This window comes from Anabas testudineus, chromosome 7, assembly GCF_900324465.2.
Source record: "Anabas testudineus chromosome 7, fAnaTes1.2, whole genome shotgun sequence".
NCBI classification, from domain to species: domain Eukaryota; kingdom Metazoa; phylum Chordata; class Actinopteri; order Anabantiformes; family Anabantidae; genus Anabas; species Anabas testudineus.
The window spans coordinates 6,985,149-7,002,906 of record NC_046616.1 but is presented as its reverse complement, the minus strand read 5'-3'; the positions used below and the strand labels follow the sequence as shown (position 1 = coordinate 7,002,906).

At 39.4% G+C, this 17,758-nt stretch overlaps 1 protein-coding gene across 1 annotated transcript; it reads left to right on the top strand.

Moving 5' to 3' along the window:
* Positions 1-1,029: 1,029 nt before the first annotated feature.
* Positions 1,030-15,961, top strand: ano11 (anoctamin 11). The gene is made up of 24 exons (XM_026368233.1): positions 1,030-1,665; positions 1,775-1,931; positions 2,416-2,542; positions 2,631-2,824; positions 2,924-3,031; positions 3,504-3,640; positions 3,726-3,783; positions 3,880-3,990; positions 4,078-4,243; positions 4,713-4,803; positions 6,008-6,104; positions 6,209-6,352; positions 6,766-6,903; positions 7,492-7,590; positions 7,797-7,899; positions 8,607-8,718; positions 8,803-8,857; positions 8,980-9,077; positions 9,811-9,947; positions 10,057-10,262; positions 10,344-10,480; positions 10,703-10,793; positions 11,767-11,898; positions 14,213-15,961. The coding sequence occupies exons 2-24, from the start codon at positions 1,800-1,802 to the stop codon at positions 14,237-14,239; spliced, it is 2,700 nt and encodes an 899-aa protein (XP_026224018.1). The 5' UTR covers positions 1,030-1,665; positions 1,775-1,799; the 3' UTR covers positions 14,240-15,961.
* The last annotated feature ends 1,797 nt before the right edge of the window (positions 15,962-17,758 follow it).

Below are 17,758 nucleotides of genomic sequence, written 5' to 3'. Positions count from 1 at the left end.
AGCCCATTCCTCCTACAGCTATTGATCACGGAGAAACTACTACGCAACCTTCAGGGCTGTAAGTGCCTTGCATAAGGCTTGTTGACAAAAGACTTTGAAGCTTTCCTTTAAATCCAGGGAATCACATTTAATTTTGCACTATGGAAAATGCTGAAATTCATTTATTTTTTGATCTACACCCAAGTTAATTTTGTAATTGCTGCAAATTTAAATCCCTCTCCTGAGCTGCCTCATCTTGTTTTGATCATATGGTTTTGAGTTTAGGTGAATGTATGGAAACTATATAACAGTCAATCTGTTTTTAAAACATACACCCACTTAAAGATAGTTGAGTTAACTTTATGGTTAAACATCCCACACAGCATAGAGCAGCTCTTGTTCACAGCCTCTATTATTGATGATCCCTTTGTTGTTGCTAAGGCAACAATGTACACTAGTCTTGTTCAGATACATTTTCATTATTTTTAATAGTGTAATAATGCCGCCTTGAGCATGCTTGTGCCATGGTTACCATAGTTTCAACAAGCTATTAACTGTACTGCCTGTCTGTTGTTGTTTTCTCTGCACATAAAAATGCAGAATCTTGTTTTAGGCAAAAAAAAATTCAAGGGCAGCTACAGTATCTGATAGTTAAGAGAGAGTTTCAAGAGCGTTAGAATGATGGAGGGAGCAAAGGCTCATTGATTCCTTACAGACATTTTTATTTCAAAAGGGGACAAATCAGCAGCAACCATAAGCTACAACAAGAAGAGTAGAAAAGAAAGTTAAGAGGCAGCGACATTATTGGGCTGCATTCAACTCAAGAATGAGACGTCACCCTAAAGATGTATATATCAGATCTATAGATTGAAGATAAAGCAAGTAATGCTGATATAAAAGTTGCTGAGGCTGCCTGGCCTAGTCTATGCGGTAACGACATGTATTGCCAGTGGAAAGTGTAATCTATTATTATTATTATATTATGGATTGTTATATGAAACTGTGGGTTGTGTCCTTTTCTAAAGAAAGATTTTAGTTGTAGGAGCATTGAATTAACAGCACCTACAGTATCTTGTTTTAACTATCTAGACGGTACCCTAGTGCAGAATTTCTACACGCTAAACGGTACTGGTACTGCAGCAAATCAAATTGTGTCACCAGTGGTGCTGATACATGTGGATGCTGTCTAGTAGAAGATCTCTGAGTAATGGCCAAGAGCATTTTTGCTCACGTCTGTGATGTTATATAGTACATCAGAAATCAAGGGTTAGAGGGTGGAGTTTCTCCAGTATTAATAATTTAACTGTATGTACAAAACCAGTTAAATGAAATACACAAAACAGCTTATATGGCTTAGAAAATGACCATTAAAATCAAAGAGGAGATTCCCTCCCTCGTGTTAAATCTTGCATAATGAGCATGTTGGGTAGCGCTCAGACTTCCCTCTTACATCTTTTGCCTCTGACTAAAGACTACATTATTTATGAGGGAAGGATGTGTGCTGTACTGTATCTGCTAATATTCCATGCATGCGGGCAGCTACTGCCTGCATGCTAGGTACATTACGGTATTCCACAGCTATCTAGCAGAGGAGCAGAGGAGCCAGACAGATGCGGAGACATAGAGGAGAGAGAGGACAAGAGAAGCACAGATTGCTGCACATCCCGACTTCAGCAGCAGTCAGTGGTACAGTATGCACCAGTTTCTTTCTCTTCAGTCTGATTCACTGCCTATTTGTTGTTATCTGTGAAATATGAGCACATATCCATTTTGCTGAAAAATATTTTGCGTCCAGTCACAGGACCTTTTTGTCAACCATCATGTTGAAGAAGGGCTCAGCGCTGCTGAAAGGAGACCGAGAAGTCCTCCTGGATCAGGACTATGGGGGTGAAGCACACGCCACAGACAGCTATGGGAGTCTGCAGAATGGGGTTTTTATTCCACCAAGATATGTAAGCGCTATTTTAATCTTCCCTTTTATATAGAAAACACAATTTTAAAATAACTGCATGTTCATACACTGGGCAGCCATTTATTATTAGCACTTTGCTTCTCTGCCTCATTTCTTTACACCTCACTAACTTCTCAGAGATGTTGTAGTGGATCTAGAACAGTTTTATCCTTGATGTGTTATCCACAGGCTGTGAGATATATAAAAATGTCTTCTGGTGAGACAAGACTTTGCTGCACTTAGAGATTGTTCTCAGTCGCACTGCATAAGGCTCAGTGTTCATTTTCTGTCTCATCTTACGGGACTCATTACTGCAAAGTGGAGGCTTTTATGATGCTTTGTAGGGACAAGATTATGGTTAAGCCTCATCAAAAGGGAATTAAGCATCCACAGAGTAAAGGGTTTTGATTCAGGAAAGTGGGTAGTGCAGCTCTCACTTCTTTTATTTACAGATTGTGATAACTAAAATGTGTGAATGCTTTTAGCTGTCATCATCAGCTGCTGTTGAAGATGTGGATGGTGATGATTCCATTTATATTCACTGTAACACAAGAACTGAGCAGCCAGCTTCACAGCTGGGGAATTACTTCAGGAACGGAAGAACTAAAATTGGTAGGCAGCATGAGTAGCACTGATCTATGACAGAGCCTGTCCTTCATTAAACATTTCGGTTAATAGACTCTGGTTGATCTGGGTTTAGACTTTGTACTGGTGTGGGAAGTTCGCTCACGGAGGAAACGGCGAGGGAAAGGGAAGAGTGAGGTGGCCGGTAAGGAGGGCGAAGCCATGCCCTCTGAGGAGAACAGCAGGTCCGAAAGAAGAAAGGCACAGTTGGCACAGTGGAGGGAGAAGTTTGTTCAGAATCTGGAGAGTGCTGGATTGCTCATGGAAAAGGTACTGTCATATTTAATTTACTGTAATTCAAAATAAAAAATCTTAATTACTTTGTTGACTTATTAAGGAACTTTTCTGTGTTGCCTCTCTTCTCTTTAGGAGGAAACAGCAAATGAAAAGAAAACAATACACTTTCTAAAACTCAGTGCTCCCTGGGATGTGTTGGTGTATTATGCTGAGGAACTCTGTCTGAGAGCTCCTTTGCAGGTTGATGCAGCTGGTCTATATATGTATTTCTATTTAATCTGAGCCCAATAAGTTATTATTGCTAAGACAACCATCATTTAGAATTATTGCTAATTAAATTCTGTTCAGACACTGATTTTTTTTTTTTTATGTTTTGTGTGTGCCCTACCATATAATTAAGCACATATATTAATGGGCTACATTAGTTTTAAAGATGCACACACAACAATGTATGCACATAGACATGGTGTAGATGAAAAAAGTTTAGTGAAACCTTTCAACTCATGTTCTGCTGTACTGTAGACAGACGTGTGTAGGCTAAATGTATTCGCTATCCCTAGTGGTCGACACACATCAAGTCTGGGCACTAATTAAAAAAATACAAAGAACAAACACACACTTAGTTACCACTGGTGAAGTTTTGATGATTATAACTTGTTATAAGATAAGTCTGCTAAAACATCTGCTGATTCAGTGTTTGTTTGGCTTTTAGGCACAACCACATCTGGACTTAAACACATCTGCTCAGGTACTGAGTAGACTATGCATACCTAACATAATGACAGAGTCGGTGCCAAACAGGCCGCTGGATTATTACACATGTGCCTTTCGCAAGTCAAAGATGAACAGGTGAGTCAACTTTGCTTGTTCATGGAATTTGCATCACATTAGCTCACATTGTAATACAGCGAATTAAAATGTAATTGACTTCCAGATTTCTTAACTGTGACAACCATGAAACCTACTTCACTAATACACAGAGACACCGTGTTGTGAGTAACATGACGTCCTCCTCACTATACTACACCCATACTATATGTCTTCAGTGTTTCGTTTCCTCCTATGAAATAATTTGTGTTTTATTTCAGGTGTATGAGATACTTGCCAGGACAGTGTATGGCAAAAGGAAGAGAGCTGAAGTTGGTGTGGACAGACTGATAAATGAAGGGGCGTACACAGCAGCTTTTCCTCTGCACGAGGTCAGACATGATTTATCTGCTCTTTAATCTTTTGTGAAACCTTACTTGTTTTCACTCTCTAATTAGCACCATGTTTTTTTCCCTCAGGGTCCTTATCAGCTTCCAAAGTTTGAGATCCGTCCAGATGAGATAAATCAGAGGCAGGTTCTTTACCACTACTGGGCTTGCTGGTGGAAATGGTACAAGTACCAGCCACTGGACCACATCAGAGAGTACTTTGGAGAGAAAATTGCACTCTACTTTGCTTGGCTAGGTAAATGAAAATACTTATTCTGCACTTGACACTGATCAACCGTAAAAAGTTAAGTCAAATTTTAAAATTTGTACAAGTTCTGTTCAAATATAAAGCAAATAATTGAATGCATTATTCATAAACTTCACTGTTACACCTTTAGCCTGGTGCAGAACTCTGAAACACTGTTGACATCCCAGATGTGTACGGCAATCAATAAAGGGATGAAATAGCACTATAGCGTGGTTATCAGGCTAAGTCACCTACCCATTATCAAGCAATAACAGGTAATTTGATATATCCTATCATAATATCTTAAGTACTTTGGAAAATTGCAAAAGAAATCATTTGGAAAAAGCACCAGGCTGCAGCCACAGAGGGTTTTGCTCTTCTAAACACCTGGTGCCTGGTACATTATCCTCTGCTAGCCTGGCTCCTTCAACAAGGACATGCCAGTAACTGCATATAATGGAGCTTTATGTCTCTGTAGGTTTCTACACAGCCTGGCTGCTGCCAGCAGCCATTGTTGGAACCCTGATCTTTGTGTCTGGAGTCATGTCCATGGGAACCAACACACCTGCGTGAGTCCATACACTACATACAAAATCAGTGGTTTGACTGGTATGATCAGCAGGTTAATGTGTCTAATGGTAGAAAGCTTTAGGTATGCTGCATATTTATATCTGCATATGTCTATATCACTGAGTCAGTTTGTTGACTTGAATACTTGAGTTTTTGTTATATTTGACTATGTATCATATCACAGATAAAACTTTCAATGGGTTTACCACAAATCTAAAAGCAATACGTAAATTACAGTACCTCACCAGTTGTTTGTTTGAGGTCTCATTCCACTTTCTCTTAGTCTGGTTGTCTAACAAGTGATGTCCTGAATATTTGATCTTTGTGAAAAACTACTAGACCCTGTGATATTTCACTGATGCCAAACCCTGTGCTTACTGATCATATCTGGCTCGAGCTCCTTAGTCATAGTCAGTCAGCTCTGCATGTAATGCACACACGTGATTCATATTGATCTCTCATCTCACTCTAAGAAAGTATATCTCTGTCTTTAAAGACCACCGCTATAACTATACCATGCACATTTATGTATAAATGTAATAGGTTCTTGTCTATGTACACAGCTTTGTGGAATCACTTCTCCACAGTTCCTAATATTGTTTCATCTACTGTTTGGTGTGTTAACCAGTTTCTGTGGCCTACTTCCAGTGGTGTCAGTGACAGAAAATGTATTCCATTCTTTTTAAGTTCACCACAGGGGAAAAGAATTGAAAATGTATCTTAGGAAAGAAAACAATTAAATGTTTCAGGCTCATGAGGTTCATCAGTTCACAGTATAGATTAAAGCCATTGATTAGTGGAGAATGGATATAGTGTAGCCTCCAGCAGCCGTCTTTAGTGATAATGGACAATTAGTGCAGAATAATCCACCCATTATAAAAGTGAGGGAGATGGATGTCTCTCAGTCCAAGCTTTCAGTGACTCACTTAATAAATCTAACAAGTGAAAGTGCAGTAGCTGTCTTCGCTGGAAACAAACCAGGAGCCCAATTTTGACACCTTTCGTCTGTTGCATTATCTCACTCGTACAGGCTTCAGTATACCCTGGGTTTGTGTGCACGTAAATTGACATAATCCCCCACCTATCACAGTAATAACTATAAGTACATATGATTTAAAAAGTCAGTTATCTCTAGTTATCTCACTAAAGCTGGCTTTGAAATATATATATTTTAGTTACTTTTGTGTGTCTGTTTGTCCACAGTAAGGAGATCTGTACCAGCGGAGCCAGTTATCTGATGTGTCCTCTTTGTAATACATGTAAAGCCTGGAACATGTCTGAGATCTGCACCATGGCAAAGGTACTTAACTTTCAAAACATTTCATAACCTTAATGCAAATAGGCTTAAAGCTGATATGTGGCTAACAAATATGTACTGCGTCTTTCGACATTCCCAACATGCAGTTGGGATACCTATTTGACCACCCAGGTACAGTCCTCTTCAGTGTGTTCATGTCCTTCTGGGCTGTGACCTTTCTGGAATACTGGAAGCGAAAAATGGCCACCCTGGCCCATCACTGGGACTGCATGGACTTCCATGAAGAAGAGGTCTCATAATATTTTCTTTTGCTCATTGTTTATTGGGAATCTAACCATATGTCTCATATGATTTGTGGTTATTAGTCTTAGATATGTCATTATTAAAGATAGATGGATAGAAAAAACCCAACAAAAGTAGATAGCAAAAGCTAACATCATGTCATCTAGACATGAGGTGCATCACTTTCCTTTGGATCCCCAGCTGTGTGGTGCTGTCATTGCATTTCTTCCACACAGTAATTCATAGAGCATTAATGCAGCATCATTTTATTAAGCTTCATTAACTGTACTGTTTTACTATCACCCTGAGCAAACAGGAGTAACACACCTCACTGTTCGTCCCTGGACCTGCAGTCTGCAACTGAACTGTTTTCTGCAAACCTGGTGAATACTGTGTCCATGTTGTCACTGTGTTCCCTCAGGAGCGTCCTCGGCCAGAGTTTGCAGCCATGGCCCCAGGCATGGAAGAAAACCCAGTTACCGGGGTGAAAGAGCCCTACTTTCCAGAAAAGGCCAGGTTGTCCCGTATGTTTACTGGATCAATGGTCATCATTATGATGGTGAGACTGTGCTTAAAAGTGTTTTATGTTGTTTTGTGCTGAATTTGAAGTACATCAGTCCCATTATACTTTGTTTCAGGGGAGAATCTCATCTCAGTGTCTTTTGAGCCTTTACCTTTGTGATCGTGGATAGACAGAGTGGTGGGGTTTACACCTGTGCTATTCTGTTGAAACCTGCAGTGGTAACTGAACCCTTTTCCAATCATGAATCCAGGTCATTTGCCCACAGGGACAGATTTTACCTGATAAACTCAGCCATACACTGTATGCTCAGTCTCAGGATTAACTTGTTCTTGGACAGGAATTTGAGTATCAGTTTTCTTGCAGCCTGGTGATGAAGGTAGAAAATTGAAAATGCTGCCGCTGCACAGACACACACAGTCTGTAAAGGCACAGAGCACTGATCAACTATTGGTATCTGAAAAACAAATAAGAGTGATTGAGATTACTTACTTCTTTACTGTTGAAAAAGAGTGCACCTCCTACACTACAGAGAGGTGTTGTAGATCCAAGGTTCAGCATACAGTATTTCTTAACTGTTTACACTAACTCTAATGTTTTGTTTAATATGCCTTTCTTCCCCCTTAGCTGTGTGTTGTGATGATCTTCCTGGTAACAGTGGTCATGTGCCGTGGTATCATTAGCGTGATGATGTTCCACACTGGGAGCCCTGTTTTGCGTACAGAGGTATATTACCGCTACAAAGGGGATCTATCTGGGTTACACTTGTTATATATTCAGTTTATTTTAAGCCTCTATTATCTAGTATTATCCAACAAGTCAATACATTTTGTTCTAAAGACTAAAATATAGAATACATATGCACATAAGCTGCTTCAACAGCTCCCCTAAAGGTGCAAAATGTCCATTCACTTTTTTGACCCACTCTCCAGGCCGGGACCATAGCCAACATCTCCGGCAGCATTGTGAATCTGGGCCTCATCCTGTTGATGGGCCGGGTCTACACGGCATTAGCTGAGCAGCTCACTAAATGGGGTAAGAATCAATACTACTCTCAACACCTTAAACCTCAGCACTGCGTATTGATATCAGCTTCTCACCATATCCCCACTAACTAAAAGCTGAGACTCCTCAAAGAGCAGATGATGTCTTGAATTGGATTTGAGTATATGGGGTAAAATAATATTTCAGTGATGGGGAAACAAAAAGAACATTGCAGAATTGGAGTCTGCATGTAACACTTGCACAGTATCACCTGTTTATCAGTGTAATACTGTTGGATCCTGGAGCGGTTATGTGTACATGACTGATCTTGTTGTTGTGGTCAGACTGCAGTGTTATTTTCCATGAATGTTTGTATCAGATGTCTTGACAATTTATTCAGTAGTTGTGTAAACATTTCACTTTAAACAAAAGTAACTGTCCAAAAAACCACTGCACCACAAGGGTGGCTAAAATGGTCAGGTGTGAGAAGTGACATCACATTTTATTATGCTATATCAAGTTGTTATTAATGACAAAGAGTAAAATGAAACCATATATTTAGCAAGTTATTGCTAAGGTCTCTCCTAAAACAACAATTTCCCCAAGGAGATCAATAAAGTCATTATCATCATCATTAAAGCTGTGAAAGGTGAGAGAATAATTTTACCTTTTGGCAAATAAACAAAAAAAGAGTAAAATTAGTATTAAGGCGTTGTAGTGTCTTTAAAACAATGTTGTTGTTGTTTTCTTTGTGGCAGAGATGCACAGAACACAAACACAGTATGACAATGCCTTCATCTTCAAGGTGTTCATCTTCCAGTTTGTCAACTTCTACTCATCACCCTTCTACGTAGCTTTCTTTAAAGGACGGTGAGTCATGAGCCAGTCGGACACACTGAAATGATTTAGTGGTCCATGAGATAATAACTGTGTCTTACTTCTCTCTGTGGGTAGGTTTGTGGGTTACCCTACCAACTATGGGACGTTGTTTGGGATGAGAAATGAAGATGTGAGTCTCTTCTTCTACATTTTCATATATCTTTAATTGTCTATTATCTATAATCTTAAAACAAACATCACAAGGAGAATATATAAATATTGTTCATATATCTGTGTGTGTTCATATTACAGTGTGGACCTGGAGGTTGTCTCATTGAACTGGCTGAACAACTCTTCATCATCATGGTGGGAAAGCAACTTATCAACAACGTTCAGGAGTTCATTATCCCGTATGTTTCCATTTGACTGATGTGCCAGTCTGGGCTTTCTGATACATCAAGCTGATATTGTACCAAAATATTATGCAGTCATCTTAGTATCATGTGTATGTCATAGTATCACAATGGCATAATGTTATTATTTTTTATGTATTTGTTACGTTATTTACCTGCATGACATTATCATTCAATATCATTTGAAGTGTTGCACCAGACTCCTCTGCATCCTGACTGCAGCTCTGGTGCAGTAACACTCACCATGAAGATCTGCAGCACTGGCACAGTGTGTCTGTTCAGACAACAGAGCAGAATCAGGTCTAAAGAGGGTTGTAGTAAACAAAGGAATGCAGCAGACAGCCAAGTCACCTTTTTGACTATGCTGATGAATTGTGGCTGCGTAATGCAGCCTTGCACAGTGGAACGTGCAACAGTAAATGGTACACAACTGAAAACAGCTCCAAACCCAGCCTTTGAAGAAGTTAGAAAACCATCATCATTTCCACATAATTCTGTAAGGTTTTAGCCCCATAGTGTAAGTGGCTGGAGATGACTCTCATTGTGGTGTTTTACAGTTGAATTAAATTGAAGATGTAAATTGTAGTTGTATATAGTATAGCTATAGAAAAATCTACAACCAGAATCATATAAAACGTAGTTAAACCGGACTTTCTTGGCCTCGGTGTGGAAGTTATATGTTAACACTGTTTATTTTACAAGTTTGCTCTCTGTCAATCTGTTCTGGTAGTAAAGTGAAGGCCTGGCGCCAGAAGAGAACTTTAGCCAAGGTGTTGGGGAGTAAGGCTACCCATGAGCGTCAGCGCTGGGAGGAGGACTATCAGCTAGTGGAGTGTGAGGGTCTGTTTGAAGAATACCTGGAGATGGGTGAGTATCTGCAACTACAGTTTATCTGATGCACTGATGCACATGTCACTGCAGTGGCTTATGCGGAGGTGATTCATTGCTCAAATTAAAATGACTCATTGTGCTGCAGTGCTCCAGTTTGGCTTCATCACCATCTTCGTGGCAGCATTCCCCCTCGCTCCACTCTTTGCCCTCCTCAATAACTGGGTGGAGATTCGTCTGGATGCCCACAAGTTTGTGTGCGAGTACCGCCGACCAGTGGCTGAACGAGCCCAGAACATCGGTGTCTGGTTCAACATCCTGGAAGCCCTGTCACACCTCTCCGTCATTGCCAATGTGAGTAAAAATTATATCTGCACGAAATCCCTCTCTGTCTACCATAGTATCTCTTGTCATTCTTGCCATTACTGTCCACAGGCCTTTCTAATAGCCTTCACATCAGATTTTTTACCTCGCCTGCTCTACCAGTACAAGTTTGATAATGAACTCAATGGATATGTCAACTTCACCTTGGCTTATGCCCCTCTTAACTACACTGAGTACCCCATGTGCAGGTATGCTGATTGCATCAAAACATGTTATATCAATGTGTTTTTTCAAAATGTCAGTTCTTAGTTTACTGATTTCAGATCATAGACTTGACCAACAGAGGGTAGTATTCCTGATGTTTAATAGTACATTAATGTTCAGTGTGTTGTACTGCTGCATTTAATACATATACACATACACATGAGCTGTTACGCAGTATGTTCTGCAGTAATTGTACTTTTTTTCAGATATAAAGCGTACAGAGACAACAGTGGAAACTACACCCTGTTCTACTGGGAGCTCCTTGCTGTCAGACTTGGTTTCATCATTGCTTTTGAGGTATGACAGGAGCTGCTTTGTCTCTCTGTTTGTTTTCTTTTGCCTGTTTCAGCAGTTTTAATGTTCACATTTTATTTTTCACCCACATATCTATTCCCAGTTGTGCCTCAGTACTGCTCATTCACTACTGGTAATTTAGCTTCATTTGTGTTTATTTTTAAGTTTCCATTATGTGATATTGACACTGTTATTTCTAGTTTGTTATTCTGTAGCTGCTAACTGTATTTTTATTGTCTCCTCATTGTCTTCCTCCTCTTTTTGTGACACTTTCTCTTTTTTCTCCTTTTTCATATTTTCTCTCAGAACTATCTGCTTAATTTTCATTTTAGAGTTTATCCAGATACTTGTGCAGTTCCATCCACTACTGATTTCTCACTTCTCTGTCTGCTCCTCCTCTCCGTTATTTGTTTACACTGACATTTCCAACATAGAGCTGCACAAGACTCTACACAAGTAGAATAAAATTGAATTCTTATATTTACTGTAAATAATTTCTCAAAACAAGAGCTAAGCATTGCAGGCTTGCTGTTTTCCCAGGGACCACTGAACGAATGAAGGGAAAAAATAGCTGACCGATATTAGGATAGGATAGCATAGGAAATAGAGAAAGCAGTTATTTGTAGTATTTAGCTATCTAATATTTTTTGAGTAGTTTCTTCCAGGCAGTGAAAATTATTAGAAAAGTCATGAAATCTGGGAATCCAGAGGTTGAATAGATGGGGGAGATTATTCAGCAATAGATGTTTGACTAAACATGTTTGACATAAGAGTTTCACTTTAAAATCCACTTACTACATTTCTCACAGCATTTTCAGTCTTGTTAGCAAATGGAGCAGTTCACTTGACATGAAGATAATTCAGCTGACTGACAGACTCTATCCACTGATAAAGACTAAAAGTTGCTGAAAGCTATGATAGAAATCTACATTTTCTTCTGATGTGTCTTGTTGTCTGCGTGTCTCCCCTCTGCCAGCATGTCGTATTCTTTGTTCTGCGAGCCATCGACTGGATTGTGCCTGATGTTCCTGGGTCCCTGGAGCTAAAGATCAAGCGGGAGCGCTACCTGGCCAAGCAGGCTCTGGCAGAAAACCAGGAAGCCCTGTTGGTGAGTCAAAGCCGAGGGGCAACCCGTGCCACTCCAAACACCTCCAGCCCAGGTCGGTAGAATATGGGACACACATGTTTATCTCCTATACCTAAATATCATGTCAGAAATCTTTGACAATGATGTTGTTAAACACAGGTAGTCAATGACACAGATTACATCCAGTGTTAAACCTGAAACTGAGATAGGTGAGTCCCATAGAAAATCCTACATTTTGAAGACTTCTACATTATAAAATCTCTCCCACCCACCTCTACGAACCACCTGCGGCTCGACAAGTTGTCATAAACTTGCTACACTCCACGCAACATGATCATTGAGGAAACTGAGCCAAATATGTCAGTGCCAGATAAATATGATTACATCCAAAGACATTGGCCTGATGTCTTTTGGCATAGTTTGTTTCCTCTGTAAACTCTGCTGTTGAAGCTTAACTTGAAAGCATGACAGAGTTATTTCACTGGAATGAAATGGAAAATAATTATGTTCAAACAGGAAGTAAACGGTGAGAAGTAGACTAGTTTAAATACAAATACATCATCAGCATGAGAGGATCACCGTTTCCTACCATCACAGTCTGCTCAGAGTGTGCGTTCGTCCTCATCTGTGTGTTTCCCTGTGCTCTGACTTGTGCTGTTGTCATGTGTTTTATGTAGTGGATTTTTCCTGGGTTAGGACAGGTAAGTACTACACATGTCATAATCACCCAGAACTGATGAAATTAAAAGAAGTCCAGATTAAAACACAACAAGAAGCATTTCATTGTGTGGTATTTGGTGAAAACTGGACTTGAGGTTCTTAAATAAGTTTTACAACAGTGTGTGCATTGCTGTTGTCAGCAACGACAGCTAGTTGGAAAGAGAATAAAGGAATCCATCAACCATATGTCATCTGGAATGACTCACTAAACTTATCAGCTGCTTACAATGCAGTCTTGACATCAACCCTCAGGCAGTTTAACACCTCTGCACCTTGACTTATGTGACCCTACCAACACACATGATGGCTCGATGGGATCATGACCCACATGTGACCTAAATGACCCTCAAGGTGTTAATGACTCCACATAGGTTAAATGCCTGGGACTCCCCATCACTCACAACTGAACACTTTTGGATGAGAGATGAAATGTCTTTAAGAACCTCAATAACCAACAATAAAATTACAGCAATGACCATGATATGGGCACAGCAGTACAGTAATGCCCACTGAATGTCACTTCAATTTTTTAAAATTTAAGGAAGAAGAATTAATATTAGATGTTTATATATGACATAAATATAAACATAAGAAAGCTAAATATGTGTAAAATAATAGGGGTCCACCGGTATTATTGGGGGATTACAGGAATTGTTTTTCTAGTGGCCTTCCTGATGTTTGCCACCCCAGTGCAAAGTAAAAAAAAATAGGTCCAATTACCGCTAATTAGCACAAATCGTACATTATCATAGGATAGAAGTACAGTACTGTGTTGCTATTAATCGTAATCAGCAAGCACAGGTTTTGTTATATATTCAGATGTTGTAATAAATCTGACAACCTTGGTGTAATGACAAGATAAGACTTGGATGCTGTGCAAAGTCACTGTGACTGGCTATTATTTATTAACAAATGTTTACACAATATTACACTCATGGAAACCACAGACTATTAGGCCTGTCATTACATTTTATATTATAAGAACTAGTTCATCATTATGGGATATATTTATAAGAGTTGAATAAGAAAAACGAGACCACCCTAAAGTCTTTCTATTAATTAAGTGTCAGCTACTTAGGTTAGCTTAGCAAAAACGAAAACACAGGATCAGATGTTTTTACCTTTTCTCTTTTTTTGGACAGAGCCTCCATTTACAACCTCTGTATTAAATTAAGGCAAGTGTGTGAAGCCTTATATTAAATGGACAGATATATATGAGTGGTGATAATTATCTCATCTAACTTAAGAATCTCGACTTTAGCTTTAAAACATTAACATACAACCTGTAAATTGCTATTTTACATGGTATATATGTAAATGTAGTGTCTTCTTGTGTATTTTTTAGCTTTGGACAGAGCATATTTCTGTAACTGTTTCACACTTACAGTTATTGATGTAACATGTTTTTACTGTGCAGTAGTATAGTACAGTAGTTTAGTAGATACCAGCTGTAATTCAGTTGCATGTTGCAGCAAAGACTGTCTGTGTGTCAGCACTTTTTCTGCACCATATCTCTCACTCTAGCCAGTCTAACAGAACTAATTCTCTCCTCTGTCTCTCTGCTCCTTCCCCATTCCTTCCGTGTCCAAACGCAACTGCACTGCCTCCCCTCAAGCAAGCGACGCGTCCTTTGGAAACATGAGTTAGGCCTCGAGCCTGGAGAAGGAGTGGCCGGAGATAATATTGGAGAAATAACAGGAGAATCTTTTACAGTGCTGCACTTACATTGTGACAAGCAGATCTGCAGAGGAGGCTAAAGTCACCCAACACTTCCTTCATCCACCTTTTCATTTGAAGAACATACTTTGCCAACATTTTATGACCAATGTACTGTACGGAGTGTCTGTTACTTACATTGATACTAGGTGAAAATCTGTTCTTGATTCAACATTAGTTTATCCACACTGTGTACTGACCTACAGCAGTTGGACAGTTACCCGAGTAGACATGAAGGAAACACAACAAAAAAAAAATAAATTTTTTTTTATCTATTTAGTTTGATAATTGCTCAGTTTGATGTTATAGGAGCATTGGTTTATTTTTGTCTTGGAAAAAAAAAGAGGCCTAAAGAAGCACTCCACACTCGTGACAACACTGCAGATTTGCTGCTTTTCTTTAAATTACATGGTCCTTCTAGTCACAGATAAAAGGCTGTTGTGTGGATAAAAATGCCAACCGTGATTGCAGTGAAGTGCATTTTAATAGGACAAAACTTGTGTTTTTGTTTTGTGATGTTTCATCTTCTCTGAGTTTAAAAAAAAAGAAAAAGAACCACAACCAGAAAATATCCACACTTTTGCACAATTACAAAATGGCATCAATACAAAAATATTATATTAACAATAAGAAGAAGAGCAAAGAGTTGTACAGTTCTCAGCCACAACACGAAGATGGTACAGCTTAATGTCTAGAATGCAGTCAGCCCCACTAATTAGTTTATCCAGCCTGTTGGTGTTTACTTCTTGTTTCCGTCCCAGCAGACAACAGCATAGAAGATGACATTGGCCACCGCCGTAGACTTTGAAGGAGCTGAACTTCCTCAAAACTTCCTGTAAACTACAGCTGGCTCTGGGCTTTTCTGTACAGTGCTGTTGGTTTTGTCCAGGAAAGTTTATTGTCCAAGTATTCTCCCAAGTATTTGTACTCTGAAGCACTGGACTTTTTAGAAAAGTTGTACAGTAAGCGACAGAGTCACATGCATTTTGTATCAAGTTGAAAAGTACAGTGCTGTGTTTTGCTTGTAAGTTCATCACTGTTATATGATATGAGTATTGATAGGATACTGCCACTCCGATTTGCACCTCTAACTGGGCTCTTCTCTAAAGCAATGATGGGCAAGTATTCAGAAACATGGGCCATCCTAAAAAGGTGGTTAAAACATGTGTGCATCAGGATTCTTTTTTCACATTTGACAGATGTACTACAGGGCAAGAGCAAATTAAGCAAATTAAACTAAAATGTTCTTAATTTGCAAATGAATTTGCAGTGCTGTGCAGGTACAGTAAAATAATCTTGTGTAAAACCAGTGGAGTGGCCCTATAATCTGAGTTTACAGTTTTCCTGAGATGAGGTTAAAGTCCACTTTCCTTTTACAGTTACTGTTAACCGTCAACAACACTTTTTTCTGGCTGTGACTCTGAGCTAACATTATTATTATTAGATAATCTGCATCTACATGTTCGACTACAGGTTCGAACATACTGTATACTGTACTTAGGTTTAATGTCCATGTATGCTGAGCATGTCTGTCTTTTTTACCTGGACGGTCAGTAGAGTTCATATGAAGGATGTCAGAGTTGCTAATGTACTATACTGTAAACAGTGAAATCTCAATATGTGTGTGAGCTGTTTGCATATTAGATATTTTAGATTAAAATAAATTTAGTTTGATGAATGCAAAAACTTCCTCAGCACGGTGTTGTGTAATACTTGTATAATCTTGGAGATGGTGTACTGTAGGAACTGTGCTTTAGGGGTGAGTCTCTATCTACCTTCGCCACTCTCTTCTTTCTCTCTACCCACCTGCAGACAGATAACTGATTTATTAGGAGTCAGAAACAGACAGGTGTTCATTAATGATTTCTGTCTTCCTCTCCTCCTCTCCACTCACTCCACCAATGACTGTGGCCTTAGGCAACTCCTGACTTTTATTTTATCTTTCTTCTTTACCATTTTCATTTACCCGTCTCTCTATTTCACCCTTTTTCTTTATAATTTTTTAAATGTAGATTCCTTTTCTCTCTCCTGGCCACATTCATCTTCAGATTGTTATGATTGCTGTGCGTTCCTCTGCCATGGCCTGCAGGAAGAGTGAGTTAGTACATGTCAGCGAGCACAGGTATGCACTGTGGACAGCGACTGGATTATTCACCGGCTGCTGGATTGAGACTCACATGCTCACAGGCTACAAAACAGACTTCCAAGTCAGTGCAGCAAACAAGACTTTTCAACACAGTGGATGACTAAAATACCCCAAAGCTAAACTATGTATTTTTTTCATTTCTGATTAGAATTCCCTGTTGAGATGTTACTGTAAGTGTGGTGCAGAGCTGTGTGATATACTGCATCTAAAATGTTTTCAGTGTGTACTTACATGCAAGCTAGCATACAATGATGAAAGTAGTTTTAAGTGCATTTAACTGTGACACCTATATGCATTACATGATAATGCAACAGCATCTTCCTACCTGAGATCCCTTATCCAGGTCTGCAATCCCTCTCACCCACCACACCCTGCCAACAAACAGTGTCTGAAACCTCAATCCCATTATTTAAAAAACTAACAAACAAAGGTAACACATTTCTTCTCCCTGACTTAAAAGTGTTATTGCTTTGTACCTCACGTGTAAGTCACTTTCTATAAAAGTTTTGATTGCTGTAATCGGCCTGCTGCCACTGGATGCAAGGTTTATGAGAACAGAATCTGCAGGCTGGAAAACCAAAACAGAGCTAAAAGAGGCTGAAAAACTCCTGGAGAATTGTGAGTGAACCTTTTACACATAATTATGTCATCAAAAGGTGTAAAAGCGTGTTTCAAAGGGGGCAAAGTAGTTATGTGATTCATTTGAAATTGTAATCAGAAAATATTGAAAAATAGCTAATGGCTAAGTGTGGTATGATTTCTCCCTACATGTTGTTACCAACATATTTATTTCTCAGTGAGAATGGTGATAGAAAAGAAACAATTTTCCAGCTTTTAGTGACTTGTTTTTGTCAAACAAAAATGGGGGCAATTAGACTACTGCTACTGCAGAGTAAACTACTGTCCCGAGGTAACCTCACTCCCCTCCACACCACCCGCTACCATTCTTTTCATGTTTGATTAGTGAACACAGTTGATACAACAGCAAGCGGGGAGCACTGAAAGAGATGAGAGAGTTCAAGCATGCCTTAGCAGCTTCTTTCTGTCAGCAACTCGCACTCTGGCGTTTAGTGAGAGCTGCACGCATACACACAGCCAGAGGTATTTCTACATGAGTATGTAACATGCAAATATGCATTTCATGTTCAAGGGTTGGTGCTTGTTTTGGATTTGTGTGTGGCAGTGTACATCCCATACAGTCCGACAGCACATGTAAACACACAGTACATTAACTTTTGGTGATAGAGTACACCCCCCCCCCCAGCACATCATATAGGTACACGTGTGAATACTTTCAGT

Excerpts from the sequence above, each read along its gene's own strand:
- ano11 (XM_026368233.1), top strand. The coding sequence starts at position 1,800 with ATGTTGAAGAAGGGCTCAGCGCTGCTGAAAGGAGACCGAGAAGTCCTC. Across the intron at positions 6,105-6,208 it reads AGATCTGCACCATGGCAAAG|TTGGGATACCTATTTGACCA; the intron begins GTACTTAACTTT and ends CCCAACATGCAG. Across the intron at positions 10,481-10,702 it reads ACTGAGTACCCCATGTGCAG|ATATAAAGCGTACAGAGACA; the intron begins GTATGCTGATTG and ends ACTTTTTTTCAG.